At 49.7% G+C, this 25,899-nt stretch overlaps 2 protein-coding genes across 6 annotated transcripts in view; one reads left to right on the forward strand and one right to left on the reverse strand.

Annotated features, from left to right (window-relative positions):
- Positions 1-8,389, reverse strand: part of CHTF18 (chromosome transmission fidelity factor 18) — a 29,149-nt gene extending 20,760 nt beyond the window's left edge. For 2 of the 5 annotated variants that reach the window (XM_085861007.1, XM_085861002.1), the window contains exons 1-3: positions 8,273-8,389; positions 5,049-5,176; positions 4,461-4,625 (exon numbers count right to left, since the gene is read on the reverse strand). In XM_085861007.1, the coding sequence (XP_085717133.1) occupies positions 4,461-4,625; positions 5,049-5,124 (241 nt within the window). In that variant the 5' untranslated portion in view covers positions 5,125-5,176; positions 8,273-8,389. Of the gene's footprint in view, positions 1-4,460; positions 4,626-5,048; positions 5,177-7,907; positions 8,021-8,120 lie in introns of those variants that run through there. The other 3 variants (XM_085861006.1, XM_085861003.1, XM_085861004.1) reach the window with 3 other exon arrangements.
- Positions 8,390-8,708: 319 nt separating this feature from the next.
- On the forward strand, positions 8,709-20,471 carry RPUSD1 (RNA pseudouridine synthase domain containing 1). The gene is made up of 6 exons (XM_085861094.1): positions 8,709-9,056; positions 15,330-15,453; positions 16,937-17,036; positions 17,757-17,858; positions 18,927-19,078; positions 19,310-20,471. Exons 1-6 carry the CDS (start codon positions 8,779-8,781, stop codon positions 19,541-19,543), a joined length of 990 nt encoding a protein of 329 aa, XP_085717220.1. The 5' UTR covers positions 8,709-8,778; the 3' UTR covers positions 19,544-20,471.
- The last annotated feature ends 5,428 nt before the right edge of the window (positions 20,472-25,899 follow it).

Genomic DNA, 25,899 nt, shown 5'->3' on the forward strand with positions numbered 1-25,899 from the left:
ATGAACGACGCGCCATGTTGGATGTACCGACAAACTTTCACCGAGAGATTATGGGTGACATTCATCAGATTAGCACATAACAGTAAGAGCTCGTTAGTAACCCTCAAGTCTGTGAATCAGTAGCTCACGGTGCCAATTCTCAAAGCAGTCGATTGTGCTGCGATGCACGGGTTCATCCCAAGGATTCTTTTGCTGCCCTGGCGGAGTTGTATGCATTTGAAAGAGTTTTGATTTTTCAAAAAAAAGGTTTGAAGATCAACGAATCCATTATAACTGAACAATTTTGATCCTTCGATTGGAATAATTGTTATTCAGAACAACAAAATATTAAACCTGAAATGAAAATGTACTCAAACATGATACGATTCAATGTGCTTAAATATGTATCCATTTGGAATTAACATAATCATATTCTTCCTTTGTATGGAAAGATCACCTGACTGTTAAAATTTGTGAACAGGTTGACCTTTGCCAGTAAGTTGAATTCAGTAAGAAGAATTGCCTATCATTTCAAAGCTATCTAAATGAATTTTATTTTTATAAAAGACACTACAACAAGTTGGTTTGTGGATTTAAGAAGGTGTCTAGATGTATTCACTCAGCTCGAGTCGCTTCTCGATAATATATTGTTACGTTTGAGGGGGGGGTATGCATTCAAAGGGTAATTAGGATGTTTAATTAGGTATGCCATGCTGTTCGAGTTTACCAGGATATCGATGTAATAAGTAGCAATTCAGTGGTGATAAGTTGTCTAGTAAATGTTCATTTCTTCAAGGGGGAAATGATAAATGTCACGTAATTAGATAGGGACACGGGATAGGGTAAGTGTGTCTGCGTAAACCCCTTTTGGTATTCTCTGGAGGCTGGCCGTGACGTCACAGGACAGTGCAGCGGATGGCTCCACCCCGTGATCATGATTGGCGGAAGGCGATGGCGGTGGGCCAATAAACGGCTCGATTGGGAGTGACGAGGACGAAGGATAAAAAGGTTCTGTTCGGGGTCGAAAAGGAAGAGGAAGAAGATTACAACCAGAACGATCGTGTTTTTTTGGTGTGGAAGCTGTGGCGGCAGAGAGCGTCCTGGTTGTTGTGCTGAATCGATCGTGTTCTTGATCGTGTCTGGGAGCCTTGCCGAGCTTCGTGCCTCACCTTGGTTGGCTCTGGGGTTCTGCTGACTCGGAGTACGGGGTCGAACGGCGGGTGGACCTGCCTCCCTCTCCTGCTCGCAACTTGGCGCCAGAACTGGTTCCCTGGCGGCTGTGAGCAGACTTGGGCCAAGACCAGGAGGTCGACAGCACCACGGTTTCTCCTGCCCCCCTGAAGAGAGCAAGGCCAGCTCGTCCGACGCCGATCCAGGGACAGTTGCGTCCACACCACCGTCCAGCCTGACCACCAGAAATAGCTACGGTGTGTGTGTGTGTGTGTGTGTGTGTGTGTGTGTGTGTGTGTGTGTGTGTGTGTGTGTGTGTGTGTGTGTGTGTGTGTGTGTGTGTGTGTGTGTGTGTGTGCTTGGCGCCTTGCAGGGATTGAGAACTGTATATTCATTGGAATTGTCTGTGTTTTCCCCACGCCCGATCCCACACCATCCCGTCGAATCGCCCCGGATCCCTCTTTTTGCCGAGTCTTGTTATTTCTGGTAATAATAAAAACAAATAAACATCATCAACTCAGTGAAAAGTGACTCGTGCCACCTTCCTCGTCCCGTTTGCGGTAGAGCGATTAGAACCGCCATGTTTGGGTTATAAATAAATAAACCGCCTCCATCGTTTCGGCTCATTCTACATTGGCGGGACTGTTCAAGTCCCGTGGACGTCACAATATCTTCCCAGTCTGGGAGAAGCAGACTGACTTTTAACCTACATACGATAGAAACTTATCTTTAATGTCCATTCGAGTTGGCGTTTGACGTCACTCCAGCATTCTGTACATTTTTGGTGCCGGGAAAGAGGATTAACATGTCTTGATTTGAAAGTGCTTGAAAATGATTTTAAAAAATAACTGTGTCTTACTGAATACTATATAAGAACTAAGATTCTCCGTGTCGGGAAGAGATCTGGAACAAGTTTTGTATATACAGTATCTCCTATGTGCATATTAAAGTGTTTGTTTGTTTGTTGAATAAATGTTCTAATTGTACAAAGATCCTTTATTACCTCTGCCACCGAAGGTGGATCAAGGTTATGTTTTCACCCCTGTCTGTCTGTGAACAAAATATCTCAAAAAAAAGATGTGGACGGATCCAGCCAAAATGTGGTGGAGAGCTTGGGTACGTGACGTAGACAAAATGATTCGATTTTGGTGAAATCCCCGAAATTTAAAAATATATTTATTTTTCAACATTGAGAGATAAAACAAACAAACAAAAAAAAAGACATGCAGCATGATATCTCAAAAAAGCTACGGACGGATTCGGACGAAACTTGGTGGACGAGTTGGGTCGGTGACGCAGAAGTATCGATTCGATTTTTGTGAAGACCCGAATCAGGATTCGAAATTTTTAAGGAAGTTCTTTACCATTGAGCAAAAAGGCTAAAAACTATATAATCGCACGATATCTCAACAACTTGTGGACAGATTGTGACGAAACATGACGGGCAGGTTAGGTGTGAAACGAGGAAGAATCGATTCGATTTTGGTGAAGATCCAGATCTGGATCCGATGATTTTTTTTTACGTGATTCTTCACCACCGAGTGATAGGGCTATAATGATATTGTTGCGGTTCTCGGAACCGCATGCATCCGACAGATAGTGGTCCCAAGACAGTCATTCCATTAATACACGTGCAGATAGTCCCTTTCCTTTTGTCTAGCGGGACAATAAGGGTGTGCGTTGCGACGATCTCATAGCTCGGTTTGCTTACATCATTTTCTCTTCATTTCGTCCCTACTCTTCTTTTCTGATTATTCCTGAGGCTGCACGAATGGTGTTTTTCACAACACAGGAAACACAGCCAGCACGACACCCACGCTGCACGAAACGCATACGGAGGCCGATAGGGGCGACTCCATGCCAGGTTGGGCGGGATACGAGTGTGCGAAGTAAAAGTGGTGCATTCATTTCCAACCAAATATCTGATACATATTGGTGTTCGCCCCGCGCACACGCTAGCAGAGTCGTGCGGATGTGACCGCTGGCCACGTGCGCAATGGCTGAACCACGCGCACTGTATGGAATGTGCTCAAAGGCAGACACGTACGCCGCTCGCGACTTTGTTATCGTATTTCCTCAATATCTGACACATATCGGTGTTCGCCTCGCGCACACGCCAGCAGAACCGGGCGATCGCGAGCACTGACCACGTGGGCCATGGCGGATCCGTACGTACTGCGCAAAACGTGTATTGATTTATCCATAACAAGGTACCTTCGACCCTCACGGGCAGCAGCGGATTCTCCACGGATGGTGAACGTCTTCTCATCTCTACGGCCAGCGAAGCTGCGATCGAGCAGGGGAATGTTGTACAGTGTGGGCCACGTTGGCGCGTGCGGAGCGGGTGCGTTGATCGGCGCTGGTCGGACGCTCGAGCGGGCATGCGGGACCCTCGGCCTGTGGCCAGGGCACGGCCCGGGGGTTTTTGCGGGACGATTCGCGTGCCAATTTCGGTGTGGGTGATTCGTGACATGTCGTGGGGTCGGAGCGGTATATTTTCGCTGTCTGAGATGACCTTGCCGGAACCGAAGTGGTGCGGTTTCCGGCCAAAGTTAGCGGGCCACATGAGGGGTCGGGCCAATCGGAGTGCCCGATTCAGGTGATGATGCTTCGCTTCGGGGTGGCCCCCTGCCCCGCAAGTCCTATAAAGGTCGGAGCGGTCCCTCCACCTCTATCTCTATCTCTCGCCTCGCCCTAGTCTCTCTGCACGACCTGCCTCCTGCTGCCTGGACGTGATTCCTCGGTAATTGAATCACGTGATTAATTAGGTAACCCGATTAACCCATAGACGGGAGGATCCTAGGTCACGCGATTGAGTTATTGGCGTCCACGGTCGGTTAAGCGACCCGCCGTGTCACGGAATTATCCGTGTGCGACGGCCTACAATTCCGGGGAGTCTGGTGGGAGCCGAGATAGCTTCCCCCACAACAATATATAGCACGATAATCTCAAAAAGTTACAAACGGATTCTGACAAAACTTGGTGGATGAGTTGATACTTGGTGGATATTTCATTATTTGATGATTTATTTGGTTAGGTGACAAGACCAAGCCGATTCAATTTCAGTTCAGGTCCAGATCCGGCCTATCAATGGGATACCAACGTAAACTAATCAGAGGTATGCGCTCTACCGAGCGGCAGTTGTAGTTTCACTTCATTTTACATCCTCATTGAGACACAGATGGACATGCAATGTTTGTTAAGTACCGTATGCCGTCTTTTGAATAAACCCGTCGCGAAGCGACAGGTAGGCACGGCTCGTAAGTTTACCAACGAGGCAGAATACATTCCCACCAAAACCAGCAACGTACCGTCATGTTGTCCGCCCTCTTTGAGAGCCTTAGCTTTCGACTCCAGAAATGGCATTTTCACGTCATTCCCTGGAATTGTTGCTCGGCCTGGGCAGTCGGCCGATAAAAGCGCTTCCTCGAAGGAGATGAACTTTCGAACCGGGGAAGGTCTCTTTTCTGACACTGCTGCAGTCACGAGAGAAAAAAAAATCATCACGAGAAGCCTTTACGGCATCAAAGTAACGCTTTACCAACAACACGACGGTGCTTTAAATATTCTCTGTAAACAGAAAATAATTAATTCAGCCAATTGCCAATTATTCAACTCGGTTCCTCAAATTGATCCGTCAATCAACTCAACATTCTGATTTGGGTTTAAAGTACTGGACAAGTCATATTGACTACTTGGATAGGTGCACCTGTTCTTCCAGACACTCTCAACGTTGTTTACATTTTGAGCAGAGCACGGCACACAAACTCAAAACGCAAATCAAACCGTGGCCTTTTGACCATTTGGAGGTGCACGTGGAGCGACTGTTAAAATCCGATGGAAACGGACGCGTTCACAAAACGACGCAAAGCAATTCTCAACACAGAGGCCTAACTTACCTTCCATTTCCTGCAGCACCTCCAGCTCGTCTGCATATTTGTCTTCGAAAGCATCAAGTTCTTCGTAATCGTCCATGACTCTTCTGGCACCTTATTACACGGTCAAGTTCACAGATGCAACCAGAACTCTAGGGGAGTATGGGAGGGGGGGGGAGGACATGTTGAAGGTCTATTTGGAGACATTACACATGCACTACAAAAGGAGGCTGGGTGTGCAAGGGGGGGGGAGGATAGTGTGGGTGGGCCAGATGTGGGGAGGAGTGGGTGGACCAGATGTGGGGAGGAGTGGGTGGGTGGGCCAGATGGGGGGAGGAGGGGGGGGGCGGGCCAGATGTGGGGAGGAGTGGGTGGGTGGGCCAGATGTGGGGAGGAGTGGGTGGACCAGATGTGGGGAGGAGTGGGTGGACCAGATGTGGGGAGGAGTGGGTGGGTGGGCCAGATGTGGGGAGGAGTGGGTGGGTGGGTGGGCCAGATGTGGGGGAGTGGGTGGGCAGATGTGGGGAGGAGTGGGTGGGCAGATGTGGGGAGGAGTGGGTGGACCAGATGTGGGGAGGAGTGGGTGGACCAGATGTGGGGAGGAGAGGGTGGACCAGATGGGGGGAGGAGTGGGTGGACCAGATGTGGGGAGGAGTGGGAGGACCAGAGGTGGGGAGGAGTGGGTGGACCAGATGTGGGGAGGAGTGGGTGGACCAGATGTGGGGAGGAGTGGGTGGGCAGATGTGGGGAGGAGTGGGTGGGCAGATGTGGGGAGGAGTGGGTGGACCAGATGTGGGGAGGAGTGGGTGGGCCAGATGTGGGGAGGAGTGGGTGGGCCAGATGTGGGAAGGAGTGGGTGGGCCAGATGTGGGGAGTAGGTGGGCCAGATGTGGGGAGTAGGTGGGCCAGATGTGGGGAGGAGTGGGTGGGCCAGATGTGGGGAGGAGTGGGTGGGCCAGATGTGGGGAGGAGTAGGTGGGCCAGATGTGGGGAGGAGTGGGTGGGCCAGATGTGGGGAGGAGTGGGTGGGCCAGATGTGGGAAGGAGTGGGTGGGCCAGATGTGGGGAGGAGTGGGTGGGTGGATCAGATGTGGGGAGGAGTGGGTGGGTGGATCAGATGTGGGGAGGAGTGGGTGGGTGGGCCAGATGTGGGGAGGAGTGGATGGCTGGGCCAGATGTGGGGAGGAGTGGGTGGACCAGATGTGGGGAGGAGTGGGTGGACCAGATGTGGGGAGGAGTGGGTGGGTGGACCAGATGTGGGGAGGAGTGGGTGGGTGGACCAGATGTGGGGAGGAGTGGGTGGGCAGATGTGGGGAGGAGTGGGTGGGTGGGCCAGATGTGGGGAGGAGTGGGTGGACCAGATGTGGGGAGGAGTGGGTGGACCAGATGTGGGGAGGAGTGGGTGGGTGGGCCAGATGTGGGGAGGAGTGGGTGGGTGGGTGGGCCAGATGTGGGGGAGTGGGTGGGCAGATGTGGGGAGGAGTGGGTGGGCAGATGTGGGGAGGAGTGGGTGGGCAGATGTGGGGAGGAGTGGGTGGACCAGATGTGGAGAGGAGTGGGTGGACCAGATGTGGGGAGGAGTGGGTGGACCAGATGTGGGGAGGAGTGGGTGGACCAGATGTGGGGAGGAGTGGGTGGACCAGATGTGGGGAGGAGTGGGTGGACCAGATGTGGGGAGGAGTGGGTGGACCAGATGTGGGGAGGAGTGGGTGGGCCAGATGTGGGGAGGAGTGGGTGGGCCAGATGTGGGGAGGAGTGGGTGGGCCAGATGTGGGGAGTAGGTGGGCCAGATGTGGGGAGGAGTGGGTGGGCCAGATGTGGGGAGGAGTGGGTGGGCCAGATGTGGGGAGGAGTGGGTGGGCCAGATGTGGGGAGGAGTGGGTGGGCCAGAAGTGGGGAGGAGTGGGTGGGCCAGATGTGGGGAGGAGTGGGTGGGTGGACCAGATGTGGGGAGGAGTGGGTGGGTGGACCAGATGTGGGGAGGAGTGGGTGGACCAGATGTGGGGAGGAGTGGGTGGACCAGATGTGGGGAGGAGTGGGTGGGTGGACCAGATGTGGGGAGGAGTGGGTGGACCAGATGTGGGGAGGAGCGGGTGGACCAGATGTGGGGAGGAGTGGGGGGACCAGATGTGGGGAGGAGTGCGTGGACCAGATGTGGGGAGGAGCGGGTGGACCAGATGTGGGGAGGAGTGGGTGGACAGGATGTGGGGAGGAGTGGGGGGACCAGATGTGGGGAGGGGTGGGTGGACCAGATGTGAGGAGGAGGGGGTGGGGGGGCCAGGTGTGGGGAGGAGTGGGTGGGTGGGCCAGGTGTGGGGAGGAGTGGGTCGGTGAACCAGATGTGGGGAGGAGTGGGTGGGTGGCTGGGCCAGATGTGGGGAGGAGTGGGTGGGTGGGCCAGATGTGGCGAGCAGTGGGTGGGTGGACCAGATGTGGGGAGGAGTGGGTGGGTGGACCAGATGTGGGGAGGAGTGGGTGGACCAGATGTGAGGAGGAGTGGGTGGGTGGGCCAGGTGTGGGGAGGAGTGGGTGGGTGAACCAGATGTGGGCCAGATGTGGGGAGGAGTGGGTGGGTGGGCCAGATGTGGGGAGGAGTGGGTGGGTGGGGCAGATGGGGGGAGGGGTGGGTGGGTGGACCAGATGTGAGGAGTGGGTGGGTGGGCCAGGTGTGGGGAGGAGTGGGTGGGTGAACCAGATGTGGGGAGGAGTGGGTGGGTGGCTGGGCCAGATGTGGGGAGGAGTGGGTGGGTGGGCCAGATGTGGGGAGGAGTGGGTGGGTGGGCCAGATGTGGGGAGGAGTGGGTGGACCAGATGTGGGGAGGAGTGGGTGGGCAGATGTGGAGTGGAAGTTGGGGGGGGTGAGGCGCTGGTGGCTCGGCCCACCTCGCACCTCCCATGAACTTTCGTTGGTCTCGTTAATTTGTGACTTGCCGATGTTTTGATAAACCTGAATTTAATTCCACCGTTATTCACCCAACCCGATAGTTATACCAGGATAAAAAGATCTGTAAACCAAATAAAACAAACAGAATATAAAAACCGCTCGAAACACTCAATCGGACATTCCCCTGGTCATGGACCAGCCAAGTGACCAACCTGGTGACACGGAAATCCGTTCCGTTTGGATGTTTATAAAACTTCATCAATTCCTTATTACCGGAGAGTTTAAACATTAAGCGAAGATAAACTGCGGTTACACAAATAAGGTGAAAACAGAGTTCCTCCAGACACTTCACATCCGAAATCACCTCCGAAAGGACATTTGAACCGTTCGCCGTTTTCACACAACTTCCGGTGGTTCCTCAATGAGCGGCGTCATGTTGGAAGCAAAATTCGCGGGAGAACTGTGCGCGAAGGATCATGGGAAAAATCCGGAAAAACGCAAGATTTTATTTCCTGAATATATTTGCTTCGAAAACCCTTCGGGATCCTGAACGATGATTTAAAAATAGGAGTTTCCTGGTTCTGTTATCCAAAACATGATTAATTTAATGAGGAGATCGGATGTGGAGGGCTCGAGGTGTATCGGTGTGTTCGTCAGCTCGAGTGGCACTTCCGTCGCCTTTGAGATTTAGGTCCATTTTAAAACCGAGTTTAATGTTGTTAACTTCATATTATTTCACTTAAATCAGGAGGAATGATTTTTTATTGATAACTGTGACTAGTTATGGAAATGTAGGATTACAGGTGTTGGTGTGTGGATCGATTAATATATAATTATTTATGAACAGGTTGTACAGTGGGTGGGATATTGATGTTTGAGGGGAAGATGCTTCCTGAGGAAACTTGGAACAAAGATCATTTGGATCTCGCAATTCCTGGATCTCTGAACGTGATTTACCACAGCGACGACTTCCTGGTGCTTTGTAAACCTTGGGATGTTTTCATCGATTCCGTTTCCTCGAACCTTATTTCTCCCACGTTTTCTCCCAAAGACGTTTGTTCAATCCCAGAGAAACCGCTCACGATCCAACAACGTCTCCAGAGACTTTTTCCCTCCCTGATCGACCCCACGACGCGCCATGGATTCAGGTTCGTCTTCATCGGAATTTTCTGTGACAAACGAGGAACCCGACCATCCTCACCCTCACCTTCAATCCTCACCCTCACCTTCAATCCTCACCCTCACCTTCAATCCTCACCCTCACCTTCAATCCTCACCCTCACCTTCAATCCTCACCTTCCCCTTCAATCCTCACCCTCACCCTCACCTTCAATCCTCACCCTCACCTTCAATCCTCACCTTCAATCCTCACCCTCACCTTCAATCCTCACCCTCACCTTCAATCCTCACCTTCCCCTTCAATCCTCACCTTCCCCTTCAATCCTCACCTTCTCCTTCAATCCTCACCTTCCCCTTCAATCCTCACCTTCCCCTTCAATCCTCACCTTCCCCTTCAATCCTCACCTTCACCTTCAATCCTCACCTTCACTTTCAATCCTCACCTTCACTTTCAATCCTCACCTTCCCCTTCAATCCTCACCTTCCCCTTCAATCCTCACCTTCCCCTTCAATCCTCACCCTCACCTTCAATCCTCACCTTCCCATTCAATCCTCACCTTCCCATTCAATCCTCACCCTCCCCTTCAATCCTCACCCTCCCCTTCAATCCTCATCCTCCCCTTCAATCCTGACCCCTCCCTTTCAACCCTCACCCCTCCCTTTTAATCCTCACCCCTCCCTTTTAATCCTCACCCCTCCCTTTTAACCCTCACCCCTCCCTTTTGACCCTCACCCCTCCCTTTTGACCCTCACCCCTCCCTTTTGACCCTCACCCCTCCCTTTTAACCCTCACCCCTCCCTTTTAACCCTCACCCTCCCTTTTAATCCTTCCGCCCTCCCTTTTAATCCTTCCGCCCTCCCTTTTAATCCCTCCCCTCCCTTTTAACCCCTCACCCCTCCCTTTTAACCCCTCACCCCTCCCTTTTAACCCCTCACCCCTCCCTTTTAACCCCTCACCCCTCCCTTTTAACCCCTCACCCCTCCCTTTTAACCCCTCACCCCTCCCTTTTAACCCCTCACCCCTCCCTTTTAAATTTCATTTCTATTCCCCCTTCCCTTTCAAAAATCTCCCTTTCCCAACTCACTTGAACCCTCCCTTTAATCCTACCCCCTTTTAACCTTCCCAAATCCCTCCCTTTAAGGCTCCCACCTCTCCTCCCTCCCTTTCAACCCCCTCCTCTCCCAACTCCCTTTTAACCCCCCAACATCTCCTCCCTTTAACCCCCCCACATCCCCTCCCTTTAATCCTACCCCCTTTTAACCTTCCCAAATCCCCTCCTTTTAACACTCCCCACCTCTCCTCCCTCCCTTTCAACCCCCTCCTCTCCCAACTCCCTTTTAACCCCCCAACATCTCCTCCCTTTAACCCCCCCACATCCCCTCCCTTTAATCCTACCCCCTTTCAACCCCCACCCCTTCCTTTAATCCTACCCCCTTTTAACCTTCCCAAATCCCCTCCTTTTAACACTCCCCACCTCTCCTCCCTTCCTTTCAACCCCTCCTCTCCCAACTCCCTTTAACCCCCCCCAACATCCCCTCCCTTTAACCCCCCACATCCCCTCCCTTTAACCCCCCCACATCTTCTTCCTCTTTCGGCTCGCTCCCGTTAGGGGTCGCCACAGCGGATCAACAGTCTCCATTTTGCTCTATCCTCCACATCTTCCATTGACACTCCAACCACCCGCATGTCCGCCCTCACCGTATCCATGAACCTCTTCTTTGGCCTTCCTCTTCTCCTCCTGCCTGGCGGCTCCATCTTCAACATCCTTCTCCCGATATACTCCGTTTCCCTCCTGTGCACATGTCCAAACCATCTCAATCTCGCCTCTCTCACTTTGTCTCCAAACCGTCCTACCTGCGCTGTCCCTCTAATATACTCATTCCTTATCCTGTCCATCCTCGTCACTCCCAACGAGAATCGCAGCATCTTTAACTCTGCCACCTCCAGCTCTGCTTCCTGTCTTTTTGTTAGTGCCACCTCCTCCAAACCATACAACATAGCTGGTCTCACTACCGTCTTATATACTTTCCCCTTCACTCTTGCAGCTACCCTTCTGTCACAAATCACTCCTGCAACTCTTCTCCAACCACTCCATCCTGCCTGCACTCTATTATTCACTTCTCTCCCACACTCTCCGTTACTTTGGACAGTTGATCCCAAGTATTTAAACCAATCCACCTTCCCCACCTCAACTCCTTGCAACCGCACCATACCACCACCCTCCCTCTCATTTACGCACATGTACTCCGTCTTACTCCGACTGACTAACATTCCCCTTCTCTCCAGTGCGTACCTCCACCTCTCAAGGCTCGATTCAGCCTGCTCCCTACTCTCCCTACAGATCATGATGTCATCCGCGAACATCATAGTCCATGGGGACTCCAGTCTGATCTCGTCCGTCAACCTGTCCATCACCATTGCAAACAGGAAAGGGCTCAGAGTCGATCCGTCATGCAATCCCACTTTAAACTTAAACCGGTCCGTCATTCCTACCGCACACCTCACCGCTGTCACACTGTCCTCATACATATCCTGCACGATCCTCACATACTTCTCCACCACTCCCGACTTCCTCATACAATACCACAACTCCTCTCTTGGCACCCTATCATAAGCTTTCTCTAAATCCACAAACACACAATGTAACTCCTTCTGGCCTTCCCTATACTTCTCCATCAACATTCTCAAAGCAAACATTGCATCAGTGGTGCTCTTTCCTGGCATAAACCCATATTGCTGCTCACAGATCGTCACCTCTCCTCTCAACCGAGCTTCCACTACTCTTTCCCACAACTTCATGGTGTGGCTTAACAACTTTATCCCTCTGTAATTTCCACAGCTCTGCACATCACCCTTATTCTTGAAAATCGGAACCAGTACACTTAATCTCCACTCCTCCGGCATCCTCTCACTTTCCAAGACTTTATTAAACAATCTGGTTAACAACCCCACTGCCATCTCTCCTCAGCACTTCCATGCCTCCACTGGTATATCATCTGGGCCAACCGCCTTTCCACTTTTCATCTTCTTCATAGCAGTCCTCACTTCATCCTTACTGATCCACCCACTTCCAGATTCACTATCTCCACCTCTTCCAACCTCCTCTCTCTCCTCTCTCTCCTCTCTCTTCTCTCTCTCTTCTCTCTCTCTTCTCTCTCCTCTCTCTCCTCTCTCTCCTCTCTCTCCTCTCTCTCCTCTCTCTCCTCTCTCTCCTCTCTCTCTCTCCCTCTATCTCTCTCTCTCTCTCTCCCTCTCTCTCTCTCTCTCTCTCTCTCTCTCTCTCTCTCTCTCCTCTCTCTCTCCTCTCTCTCTCCTATCTCTCTCCTCTCTCTCCTCTCTCTCTCCTCTCTCTCTCTCTCCTCTCTCTCCTCTCTCTCCTCTCTCTCCTCTCTCTCCTCTCTCTCCTCTCTCTCCTCTCTCTCCTCTCTCTCCTCTCTCTCCTCTCTCTCTCTCTCTCTCTCTCTCCTCTCTCTCTCCTCTCTCTCTCCTCTCTCTCCTCTCTCTCCTCTCTCCTCTCTCTCCTCTCTCTCCTCTCTCTCCCTCTCTCTCCTCTCTCTCTCCTCTCTCTCCTCTCTCTCTCCTCTCTCCTCTCTCTCCTCTCTCTCTCCTCTCTCTCCTCTCTCTCCTCTCTCTCCTCTCTCTCCTCTCTCTCCTCTCTCTCCTCTCTCTCCTCTCTCTCCTCTCTCTCCTCTCTCTCCTCTCTCTCTTCTCATTTTCTTCATTCATCAGCTCCTCAAAGTACTCCATCCACCTTCTCAACACACTCTCCTCGCTCGTCAGCACATTCCCATTTGTGTCCTTTATCACCCGAACCTGCAGCACATCCTTCCCAGCTCGGTCCCTCTGTCTTGCCAATCGGTATAAATCTTTTTCCCCTTCATTTGTATCCAAATTCTCATACAGCTCGTCATATGCCTTTTCCTTGGCCTTTTCCACCTCTCTTTTTGCTTTTCACCGTCACTCCTTGTACTCCTGCCGACTTTCTTCATCTCTCTGACTATCCCACTTCTTTTTCGCCAACCCCTTCTTCCTTATACTTTCCTGTACTTCCTCATTCCACCACCAAGTCTCCTTATCTTCCTTCCTCTGTCCAGATGTCACACCAAGTACCTTCCTAGCTATCTCTCTCCCCACTTCTGCTGTAGTTGCCCAATCATCCCTCACCTCTTTACCACCATGCAACACCTGTCTCACCTCCTCCCTAAATTTCACGCAACAGTCTTCCTCCTTCAGCTTCCACCATCTGGTCCTTGGTTCAGCCCTCACTCTCTTCCTCAACCTCACCTCTAAAGTCATCCTACAGACCACCAATCGATGCTGTCGAGCTACACTCTCCCCTGCCACCACCTTACAGTCTCTAATCTCTTTCAGGTTGCATCTCTGTAAGTCTGTATCCTAAGATACAGTCGCTTACATCCTACTTAAGATGTAATCCACCTGTGTGCACTTTCCTCCACTCTTGTATGTCACCCTGTGTTCCTCCTTCTTCTTGAAATACGTATTTACCACTGCCATTTCCATTCTTTTTGCAAACTCTACCACCATTTGCCCTTCCACATTTCTCTTGTTGAGACCGTACCTACCCATCACCTCCTCATCCTCTTTATTCCCTTCCCCAACATGTCCATTGAAATCTGCTCCAATCACCACTCTTTCATCCTTGGATACACTCTCCACCACTTCATCTAACTCACTCCAGAAATCTTCTTTATACTCCATCTCACACCCCATATGTGGGGCATATGCACTGATGACATTCATCATCACCCCTTCAATTTCCAACTTCACACTCATCACTCGGTCAGACACCCTCCTCACCTCCAATACCCTCTTGACATAATCTTCCTTCAGGATTACCCCGACACCATTTCTCCTCCCATCCACACCATGGTCGAACAGTTTGAAACCACCTCCAATGCTCCTCGCCTTACTCCCCATCCACTTGGTCTCTTGTACACACAGTATGTCCACCTTTCTTCTCTCCATCATATCAGCCAACTCTCGCCCTTTGCCAGTCATCGTCCCAACATTCAGAGTTCCAACTCTCACCTCCAAACTTCTACCCTTCCCCCTCTCCCACTGCCTCCGGACTCGCCTTCCCCGTCTCCTTCTCCTCCTTCGCCCAGCAGTAGCACAATTTCCACTGGTACCCTGCTGACCACCGGTACCGGTGGCGGTCGTTGGTAACCCGGGCTTCGAACGATCCGGTATGGAAATTTGTTTTGTTGTCCGCATAATGATTTGGCATAGGTTTTTACGCCGGATGCTCTTCCTGACGCAACCCTGGTCGCCTCTTACGACACACAGGGATCTTTAACCCCCCCACATCCCCTCCCTTTAACCCCCCCACATCCCCTCCCTTTAACCCCCCACATCCCCTCCCTTTAACCCCCCACATCCCCTCCCTTTAACCCCCCACATTCCTCCGTTTAACCCCCACATTCCTCCCTTTAACCCCCCCACATTCCTCCCTTTAACCCCCCCACATTCCTCCCTTTAACCCCCCCACATTCCTCCCTTTAACCCCCCCACATTCCTCCCTTTAACCCCCACATTCCTCCCTTTAACCCCCCCACATTCCTCCCTTTAACCCCCCACATTCCTCCCTTTAACCCCCCCCACATTCCTCCCTTTAACCCCCCACATTCCTCCCTTTAACCCCCCCCACATTCCTCCCTTTAACCCCCCACATTCCTCCCTTTAACCCCCCCACATTCCTCCCTTTAACCCCCCACATTCCTCCCTTTAACCCCCCACATTCCTCCCTTTAACCCCCCACATTCCTCCCTTTAACCCCCCACATTCCTCCCTTTAACCCCCCCACATTCCTCCCTTTAACCCCCCCACATTCCTCCCTTTAACCCCCCACATTCCTCCCTTTAACCCCCCACATTCCTCCCTTTAACCCCCCCACATTCCTCCCTTTAACCCCCCACATTCCTCCCTTTAACCCCCACATTCCTCCCTTTAACCCCCCACATTCCTCCCTTTAACCCCCCCACATTCCTCCCTTTAACCCCCCCACATTCCTCCCTTTAACCCCCCACATTCCTCCCTTTAACCCCCCCACATTCCTCCCTTTAACCCCCCACATTCCTCCCTTTAACCCCCCACATTCCTCCCTTTAACCCCCCCACATTCCTCCCTTTAACCCCCCCCCCACATCCCTCCCTTTAACCCCCCACATCCCCTCCCTTTAACCCCACCCCCCACACATCCCTCATTTTAACCGACAACTCCCCCCTCCTAATTTTATTGAAAGACTTATGCAATCAATGTCCCCTTTGCCCTCTTAACCCAGGTTGTGCCACCAACTGGATTTCTCTACCAGTGGTGTCCTCTGTGTGGCGCTTAGTCGCAGGAGTGCTGCAGCTGCCTTCCGATGCTTCAAAGAACGTCTTGCCACCAAGGCCTACCTTGCATTGGTACAATGATGCACCACGCTCCATATGCTTACTTGAGATCCTCCCGCTGCTGCTCAGTAAGAGTGTGACGTTTAATTTGCTCCGATACGACACGAGCGTTACTTGATTCCCAACCATGGTTTTTGGACGGAGGGTAAAAGGCAAGCGTGGGGGGTATTTGTACAGATCAGGTCTATGAAAACAAACCTGAGTCCATTGTGCATTGTGAGCTCTCCCAATCCCTTGTAAACAAACTCCGATTATAACCAGACTCGGTGGGGTTGTGGTTGTAACATCCGCTCTGAATCTGGGAGGTAGGTGGTTGGAACCCTGACTGTGCTACTTCCTTTCTTGATGCTCAGGATTTAAAAAAGGTAGAGTATGGACGAACGACCATACATTGGCAGCCATTGTGCAGGTTTGCCATTGTGGTGAAAAAGCATGGATCTAGTTGTACTTTCTGATTCTGTCATCTGAAAACCTTTTTCGTTGTACTTTGAGTACAAAATGTAGGCTCACGGAAGAGCGAGGTGACTCGACGGTAATAAAGTGACGCGTTGACCGTGGGGCAACATACCCTTGCAGTGTGGTGAGGTCCTGTTATGTAACCAGGTGTTGATAAGGTGGTCAATCCAGGCTGGCAGGATTGCCTAGCGCCCTAGAGGGATGCACACTCACTTTGAAGCTGTCTCGCCTGGGGTCGAATCCGAACCCCCACCCAGATATAAACTGTCATCTCGGTGTTTCACAGGCAGGGTGATTCATCAATGGACGTTAAACTGGGCGTCCCATCTGCCGGTATTAGTTGGTGGACGTTAAAGATCCCACGGTGTCCTCAAAGAGGGGGCGAGCTCTTGCCGGCACCCATAACAAATTACAAATTCCTGCCCTAACCAGCAGAGGGCAATGCATCAGCCACAGAGCCACGCCCTCAGGAAATGATGCAACCCAGCAGCCTTGTGCTGTATACGGATGAAGAAGTAACACAAAGGATCCACGAGACTTCTTGTCATGACTACCCATAAACGTTGGCTCCAGCACGTATACAGAAGGAAATTCGATCTTGCCTGCAAGGACATCTGACAACAAAGGGAAAAGTTTAAATCAAATTTGCTCATCAGGACCATACTCCGTGCAGAGCGCTGGTGCTGCCGAAGCAGTCTCCTTGGCTGTTGGGTACAATCCTGGACGGGTCGCCACTCCGACACAGGCTACCAGCATGCTGGCAATCATTTTGCCGACCTCTGAAGGATGACAGGCGGAGTCGACCCCACCTGGTATTAATTCAACAGCCGAGTGGGATTTGAACTCAGGATCCTCGGATCCCAAGCCCACCACCCTAACCATGAAGCCAACACCAGGTGTAAACTTGCTCGGGGCAGGTCACTAATACGAGATGGTCATGTATACGCATGTTTGTGATGGAATTGCACCAAAATGAACGTTTTCCTCATTGTGACAGGTTTATATGATCTAATTAATTTTGCTCAACTTTCTCTTGCAGGTCAGGGGTCATGTCGAGAACGATTTGATTCTGGACCAATCACTTGGCAACCGACCTGCTGGCAGTACAGAAGGGTTCATGTGTGTGGAGGGAGTACCAGGTGATTAACTGAATGAATGGTGGGGAATCGTAGGAGTGATTCCGTTGTCGAAAAGAAACGTTTCCTCATTCGAGACATGGTGGGATCATTCCCAAAACATTCAGCCATGGAATTGCACGTGGGGGGGGGGGGCATTTCCGCATTACACTTGCAACAATGACAGTATTCGCTCAAACATTTTGGCCGACATTGGGGTTTCTCCTTAAATATTTACAGCAGTGGTAAGATCCTATTACACTTTGGTTTGGGGGGAATTGACAAGATGGCCAAGTGGTACACACAATCACCTCCAAGCTATCTAGCCTGGGTTTGAAACCCGACCCAGCTATAAACTGCCGTCCTGGTGTTTCACAGGCAGGGTGATTCATCAATGTGTGTGCCGTTCCTCAGATGGACGTTAAACTGGACGTTCCATGTTCCCACATTAGTTGGTGGCCGTTAAAGATCCCATGGTGTCCTTCACGAAGAGTAGGTGAGCTATCGCCAGCACCATGAACAAATTCCAAATTCCTGCCTAAACCTTAGTTGAATGTCAGGCCTGGCCAGCTGGTTCATGAAAGACTCGGGCCAAGCTTCCCTGAGCCAACCCCACAATAATGTGGGAATAATTGTGGCCATTAAGAAGAAGAAGAAGAAGATGCTTTGGTTTACGTGAGTTTTTGTGAGCATTGTTATTGCACTAACTACACAAGTGCACGTATCATATCCTTTTGTGCACAGGTTGTGAGAATCCCAAGCCCTGCCTCACCAGGCTAACGGTCCTACAGATTGGCTTCTATGACGAGCAGCCAGCATCGAAGGTTCTTCTTCAGCCAATCACCGGTACCCCGTAGCACTCGCGTGCTCAAGCCGTTTGGAAATGCTTTTGATGTCATTTTATTTTGGCAAATTTAAATCGAGTAAGGAGTAACTAACTGTGCATCGGTTGGGATGGTGGTGGCCAAGTGGTGAGGACTGGGCTGGCTGGCATCCTATTCTAGCTGTTTTGGATTTGAATCCAGCTGAAGACAACATTTATTGAGGATTTCAATTCCAAGCTTCTCGACGCCGAGCTGTTCCCGACAAAATTGTTCAGTTGCTTTGGATTGGTGCCTTGAACACTAATGCTCACTAATGACTACTCAGGAGTTTGGGAGGTTCTACCTGCCCCAACCTGGTTTTGATGCACACGCGGTGCCGGTCCGTTCTGAGTGTGCCTCTCGATAACATCAGGCAAGCTTGTGATGGAAATGCTTTCGTGAACCTTTGGACTTTTGTATGACTTGGGTTGGGGTGTGGAAGAGGGGAAGAAGTGGGACATCTTATGAGCCATTTTAGCCACGTTGTGACCCCAAACTGGTACTTCCGCAATCCATGTCATCCATGATGGGTGTTGTGTAATTATGTAAATCCCTTGTCTTGATGAAAATGGTGTCCCATGGAACAACGCCATTACAGAGTACATCCACACCTGTTACATAACTGCCATGATCACAGAGGTGTTTCTGACTTTCTTACCTGCGCCACCTTATTACGTCCGCCACTGAATGTGGACAGATTGTTTTCACCCTTGTCTATCTGTGGACAGGATATCTCAAAAACTTGCGGACGTATTTGGACGAAATTTGGTGGAGAGGTTGGGAATGCGAAAAGGACGAAATTGTTAGATTTTGATGAACATCCAGGTCCGGAAACTACAATTTTTTTTAAAGTGATTCTTCCCCATTGAGAGATGGGGCCAAAAACAATACCTTAAAAAAGTTGGGAACGGATTCAGACGAAACTTTGAAAACTGGTTGAAATCTCGGAAGGTGCCTTCTTGCTCATTGATCAAGTAGACTTCGGAAACCAGTTTGCTGACTCGATACTTGACAGAAATTTGTTTGTTTACCAATTTTGTTTTGTCCTCAGGACGGACTCACCAGTTGAGGGTTCACTGTTGTGCAGCCGGGCATTGCATCGTTGGAGACTTCACGTACAGTGGCCGCTCGGACACTCGGCCATACCGCATGATGCTTCATGCATTCTACCTCTGCCTGCCTTTGCCGAACGAGGACATCCAGGTTGTACATTTAGTGATGCGTGCTGACTAACTGTTTGCCGTGGGTTAGTATTGGTGATGTGCACGTCACGTGGCGTAACTTACTCGACTCGGCGCTCTCTCATCCTTAGCCCGCGCTCTGCTGATCTTGCAGTAATGCCTTTTCTAGTTGTTCTTCAATCTCCTCAAAGGTCTTATAAAAAAAAAGAAAAAAAAGTCGTGCTGAGCCATTTATTTTGATTTAATGTGACAGGTAACTGCAACGGACCCCTTTCTACCTGAGGTGGACCCCTGCTGGTGCCCCAAGGTGGACGTTTGTTCCATCAACGATGCTATGGCTGCATTGCAAAAACCTACGCCACCTGAAAACTACGCTGAGACAGAGGACAAGACCATGACAGCGGGGATGAAAGTGGTTCATCAAATGACAGAAGAAGAACAAGCGGTTCTTGTAAAGTGGCTTCTGGAATGGCCAATTGAACCCTAAAGTCCACAGGATATGGACAGATGTGATGTTGTTGAAGTTGTTGACTGACATTTTGCAACTTTGAGTGACACAGATTGATACTTTGACAGTGGGACAGGTGACTGTGTGGTGGTGCAAGTGGCAGGTCGGTTACCACTGTTCGGGCCACTTCCGATGAAGCAATTGTACCGTATTATGTTTTGCTATGGATTAACCCCTTGCCTACTTTTATACTTAAAGAGCACACAGTCATTGGGTGTGAGGTAGATGCTCATCACAGACTGACTACACATTCATTACCTCCACCACCGAAGGTGAAGGAGCTTATGTTTTCACCCCTTTCTGTCTGTCTTTGTTTGTCTGCATGCAGGATTTCTCAAAAAAAGTTGTGGACGGATTCGGACGAAACTTGGTGGACACGTTGGGTGTCCGAGTGCCCTTCTAATTTGATATTTGACCATGGATCCTTGTCTTTAAAAACTAGATGCTGTAGTTGTGAATTTCCTTGGAGACACCATGTTGAATAAGGCCGACTGCACGATTCAAATGTTGCTTGCCCCCATGCCGACGTGTAATGCACAGATTTCCTTCCTGGAATTGCCATCCTTATTGTACACTGTTTTGGCGCGAAGAAGCACAGGATAATTGGTCTGAGAGCCGTTGGTATTTCGACAGAAAAACTGAATGTTGGCCGTGTGTGGTTCATGCTGATTGGGTTGTTTCCCTCGGCATATCAGCTGCCATATTCCTTTTGTCCACACCATCAAACAATTATTTTTGAGTTTGAATCTCGCACCCTGTCTTTAAATGGATGCTCTTAACTCCTATTTGAAATGATGACAGGCAAATGAGCTCTGTTTCGAAAAATCTTGGCGTCCAAGAAGGTGTTCCTTCCCGGAGTTAACAAATAAACAATGCTATTCATGAATAAATGATGGCAATTCTACGAGAGATGGCACCGGGTCTGTAATTGCAACGATGTTGGAATTTTGTTTGTTGCCAGAGGGCTTTACTGCTTATACGCTGGACGCCTACATTTGGAAGGCCGAAGCGGGGCAGCCAAGCTTGCAACGACATCAAGAAGTTGAAGGATATGGGCCACCTGGAGATAGAGGAAGGACACTCGGCAATGCTTGATTGAGAGGATGGGGAGCTGAGGATCAATGACATTCGAGTTCAGCTGGAGAGTCGATTGAAGAAGAATAATAGGGCATTACCACCAAGCATGCTTCCTGCGGCTGCCTGCTTTATTTCCCTGTGTCCTCTTTACTTCAAGCAATCCTACAGTGTGAAATGACTATCCATCCATACATCCATTGGGACCATACTCTTTGCAGAGCGTTGGTGCTGCCGAAGCAGTCTTCTGGGCTATTGGGCACAATCCTGGACAGGTTGCCACTCCGACGCAGGATACTCTATTGGCTCGATCATCCCAGCAAGCTGGAACTCATTTTGCCGACCTCGGAAGGATGATAGGCTGAGCCAACCCCACCTGGTATTAATTCAATGGCAATGCGGGATTTGAACTCGGGTCCTTAGGATCCCAAGCCTGCCTTCCTAAATGGCAGTACCGCTCCCCACTACAAGCTGGGGATCCTGCAATGTGTAATGAAAGTATCGCTCCCCATTACGAGCTGGGGATCCGGCAATCCTACAATGTGTAATGGCATTATCGCTCCCCACTATGAACTGGGACGTGGCACAATTTTAAAGAAGTTGTATTTGGCGTTTTAGTCGCAGGAGATTAAAGCATAGGCCCTGCTTCCTGTCTTGGTGGATGATGGTTTGCAGTTCAGCATGAGCGACACCTGATGCACTCATTGGTTTGGAATTTTTCTCTTGGTCCATAAAAACCTTCCCTGCCTTGGGGTCTGTGACCGACCGCGCCAAGTCTCGCTTTTCTCCGTTGACTCCAGACAGGCGAGCGCTCTGCCATCCTTCATTGCCGATGACTCAAAAAAACTAACCAGATGGAGCATTGAATGTTATGCTATATTTATTTATTTCATTTCCCCCCTCGCTCTGCAACCTTTACCTTTTCTCAAAAACCAACCAGATTCTGCTTCCACACACTCTTGCCCAAGAGAAAATTTCATATATATATATATATATATATATATATATATATATATATTATTTTAAATTTCTTCTCTCCTTCAACCCGTAAATGCAATTATTTATTTTGCACTTGAACCTCTGAAATGTAGTCGTGCCTTGGTGAAGCACATACTTATTAAATGATAAAGAGTATGTTTTGATTTCCCTTGAGGTTGGAATGTGGAATGTAGCTCGGTGAGTTCTGTACTCCGAGTTCATGTTTGTAAAATATTACTTCATGTCAATTGGATTCGCTCGTTTGCTTAAAAAGGCATTGATAAAACCCTGAGATGATCCTTTGGGACCATCGATTCATGATGTACTCTTCTCCTCCCTTTATTACTTTCTCTCTCCTCTCCTCTCCTCTCCTCTCCTCTCCTCTCCTCTCCTCTCCTCTCCTCTCCTCTCCTCTCCTCTCCTTACAGCTCTCCTCTCCTCTCCTCTCCTTTCTCTTTCTCTTTCTCTTTCTCTTTCTCTTTCTCTTTCTCTTTCTCTTTCTCTTTCTCTCTCTCTCTCTCTCTCTCTCTCTCTCTCTCTCTCTCTCTCTCTCTCTCTCTCTTTCTCTCTTTCTCTCTCTCTTCTCTTCTCTTCTCTTCTCTTCTCTTCTCTTCTCTTCTCTTCTCTTCTCTTCTCTTCTCTCCTCTCCTCTCCTCTCCTCTCCTCTTCTCTTCTCTTCTCTTCTCTCTCTCCTCTTCTCTCTCTCTCTCCTCTTCTCTCTCTCTCTCCTCTTCTCTCTCTCTCTCCTCTTCTCTCTCTCTCTCCTCTTCTCTCTCTCCTCTTCTCTCTCTCCTCTCCTCTCCTCTCTCTCCTCTCCTCTCCTCTCCTCTCCTCTTTCCTCTCCTCACCTCTCCTCTTTCCTCTCCTCTTTGCTCTCCTCTTTCCTCTCCTCTTTCCTCTCCTCTCCTCTCCTCTCCTCTTTCCTCTCTCTCCTCTCCTCTCTCTCCTCTTTCCTCTCCTCTTTCCTCTCTCTCCTCTTTCCTCTCTCTCTCCCTCTTTCCTCTCTCTCTCCTCTCCTCTCCTCTTTCCTCTCCTCTCCTCTCTCCTCTCCTCTTTCCTCTCCTCTCCCTCTTTCCTCTCTCTCTCTCCTCTCTCTCTCTTTCCTCTCCTCTCCTCTTTCCTCCTCTCTCTCTTCCTCTCCTCTCCTCTCCTCTTTCCTCTCCTCTCCTCTCCTCTTCTCTCTCCTCTCCTCTCCTCTTTCCCTCTCCTCTCCTCTCCTCTCCTCTCCCTCTTTCCTCTCTCCTCTCCTCTTTCCTCTCCTCTCCTCTTTCCTCTCCTCTCCTCTTTCCTCTCCTCTCCTCTTTCCTCTCCTCTCCTCTTTCCTCTCCTCTCCTCTTTCCTCTCCTCTCTCCCTCTTTCTCCCTCTTTCCTCTCCTCTTTCCTCTCCTCTCCTCTTTCCTCTCCTCTCCTCTTTCCTCTCCTCTCCTCTTTCCTCTCCTCTCCTCTTTCCTCTCCTCTCCTCTTTCCTCTCCTCTCCTCTTTCCTCTCCTCTCCTCTTTCCTCTCCTCTCCTCTTTCCTCTCCTCTCCTCTTTCCTCTCCTCTTTCCTCTCCTCTCCTCTTTCCTCTCCTCTCCTCTCCTCTCCTCTCCTCTTTCCCTCTCCTCTCCTCTTTCCTCTCCTCTCCTCTTTCCTCTCCTCTCCTCTTTCCTCTCCTCTCCTCTTTCCTCTCCTCTCCTCTTTCCTCTCCTCTCCTCTTTCCTCTCCTCTTTCCTCTCCTCTCCTCTTTCCTCTTCTCTTTCCTCTTCTCTTTCCTCTTCTCTTTCCTCTTCTCTTTCCTCTTCTCTCTTTCCTCTTCTCTCTTTCCTCTTCCCTCTTTCCTCTTTCCTCTTTCCTCTTTCCTCTTTCCTCTTTCCTCTTTCCTCTTTCCTCTTTCCTCTTTCCTCTTTCCTCTTTCCTCTTTCCTCTTTCCTCTTTCCTCTTTCCTCTTCCTCTTTCCTCTTTCCTCTTTCCTCTTTCCTCTTTCCTCTTTCCTCTTTCCTCTTTCCTCCTTCTCTCTCTTCTCTCTTTCCTCTTTCCTCTTTCCTCTTTCCTCTTTCCTCTTTCCTCTTTCCTCTTTCCTCTTTCCTCTTTCCTCTTTCCTCTTTCCTCCTTCTCTCTCTTCTCTCTTTCCTCTTTCCTCTTTCCTCTTTCCTCTTTCCTCTTTCCTCTTTCCTCTTTCCTCTTTCCTCTTTCCTCTTTCCTCTTTCCTCTTTCCTCCTTCTCTCCTCTTTCCTCTTTCCTCTCCTCTTTCCTCTTTCCTCTTTCCTCTTTCCTCTTTCCTCTTTCCTCTTCCTCTTTCCTCTTTCCTCTTTCCTCTTTCCTCTCTCGCTTTCCTCTTTCCTCTCTCGCTTTCCTCTTTCCTCTTTCCTCTCCTCTTTCCTCTTTCCTCTTTCCTCTCCTCTTTCCTCTCCTCTCCTCTTTCCTCTCCTCTCCCTCTTTCCTCTCCTCTCCTCTTTCCTCTCCTCTCCTCTTTCCTCTCCTCTCCTCTTTCCTCTTTCCTCTTTCCTCTCTCCTCTTTCCTCTCCTCTCCTCTTTCCTCTCCTCTCCTCTTTCCTCTCCTCTCCTCTTTCCTCTCCTCTCCTCTTTCCTCTCCTCTCCTCTTTCCTCTCCTCTCCTCTTTCCTCTCCTCTTTCCTCTTTCCTCTCCTCTTTCCTCTTTCCTCTTTCCTCTTTCCTCTCCTCTCCTCTTTCCTCTCCTCTCCTCTTTCCTCTCCTCTTCCCGTCTTCCCCCTCTTTCCTCTCCTCTTCCTCTCCTCTCCTCTTTCCTCTCCTCTCCTCTCCTCTTTCCTCTCCTCTCCTCTTTCCTCTCCTCTCCTCTTTCCTCTCCTCTCCTCTTTCCTCTCCTCTCCTCTTTCCTCTCCTCTCTCCTCTTTCCTCTCCTCTCCTCTTTCCTCTTCTCTTCTCTTTCCTCTTCCCTCTTCCCTCTTTCCTCTTTCCTCTTTCCTCTTTCCTCTTTCCTCTTTCCTCTTTCCTCTTTCCTCTTTCCTCTTTCCTCTTTCCTCTTTCCTCTTTCCTCTTTCCTCTTTCCTCTTTCCTCTTTCCTCTTTCCTCTTTCCTCTTTCCTCTTTCCTCTTTCCTCTTTCCTCTTTCCTCTTTCCTCTTTCCTCTTTCCTCTTTCCTCTTTCCTCTTTCCTCTTTCCTCTTTCCTCTTTCCTCTTTCCTCTTTTCTCTTTTCTCTTTTCTCTTTCCTCTTTTCTCTTTTCTCTTTTCTCTTTTCTCTTCTCTTTCCTCTTTTCTCTTTCCTCTTTTCTCTTTCCTCTTTTCTCTTCTCTTTTCTCTTTTCTCTTCTCTTTCCTCTTTTCTCTTCTCTTTCTTCTTTTCTCTTCTCTCCTCTTCTTCTCTCTCTCTTGTTTGATATGGGTGTTTGTTGCCCCATTACTCCTATCCAGTGGTTTGTAGAAATATGAAGGTTTGGGAGGGATGGTCGAGTGGGGTTGGCAGTGCCGAACCCCATGAGGTTATTTGTCTTTTTAAAACCTTTCTTTCTGTTTTTTTTATTTTATTTTTTCATCAACTGGTGAGGGAGGTTGAGGTGCTCCTTGATGATTTTTCTACAAGTTCTCTGGAGAGCTGCCTAATTGAACCTCCCTTTCATCAATTTAACATTTCATCCAATATCATTTCCCACTCCTGAACAGGCTCTTCTTCTTCCTTGCCCGCAAACGCACTCACCCCACCCCCCCATCTCCCCCCCCCAAATGACACTCTTCCTCCCCTACCCCCAATATTTCTCTCTCTCTCTTTTTCTTTTTTCTTTTCTTTCTTGCTTTTTTTTCTTTCTTTCTTTCTTTCTCTTCATTCTTTCTTTTTTTCTCTCTTTGTTTCTTTTTTTTCTCTCCTTTGTTTCTTTATTTTTTTTTTCTTTATTTTCTTTCTTTTTCTTTCTCTTCTTTCTTTCTTTCTTTCTTTCTTTTCTCTTGCTTTTCTTTCTTTCTTGTTCTTTTCTCTTTCTTTCTCCCCCACCCAACAGTCTTTCACCATTATCCCCCCTCCTCCAACAGACTCCCGATTGTTTGATTCGGTGTGCAGGAGCTGGTGGTACTTGTGCATTATCATGTCCATGGGGGGGGGGGGGTGTCGTGAGTTGCAAGGAAATTCGTTATGTTTGGGGGTGAGAGAGAGGAGAGAAACTCTTGGAGTAAAAGTCCCCGTATTAATGTACGTAGTAAATGGATTTACCTTTTAATCGCCTTTGATCCTCTTCTCTCATCACAGGTAACGTTAACTGTCGCCTTTTGACCGATGATATTGACATTGATTATATATATATATATATATATCTTCCTTTTCCGAATTCCCGGATGA

Source organism: Eptatretus burgeri, chromosome 17 (assembly GCF_056783735.1).
Source record: "Eptatretus burgeri isolate ZD-2024b chromosome 17, Ebu_testis_v1, whole genome shotgun sequence".
Classification (NCBI taxonomy): domain Eukaryota; kingdom Metazoa; phylum Chordata; class Myxini; order Myxiniformes; family Myxinidae; genus Eptatretus; species Eptatretus burgeri.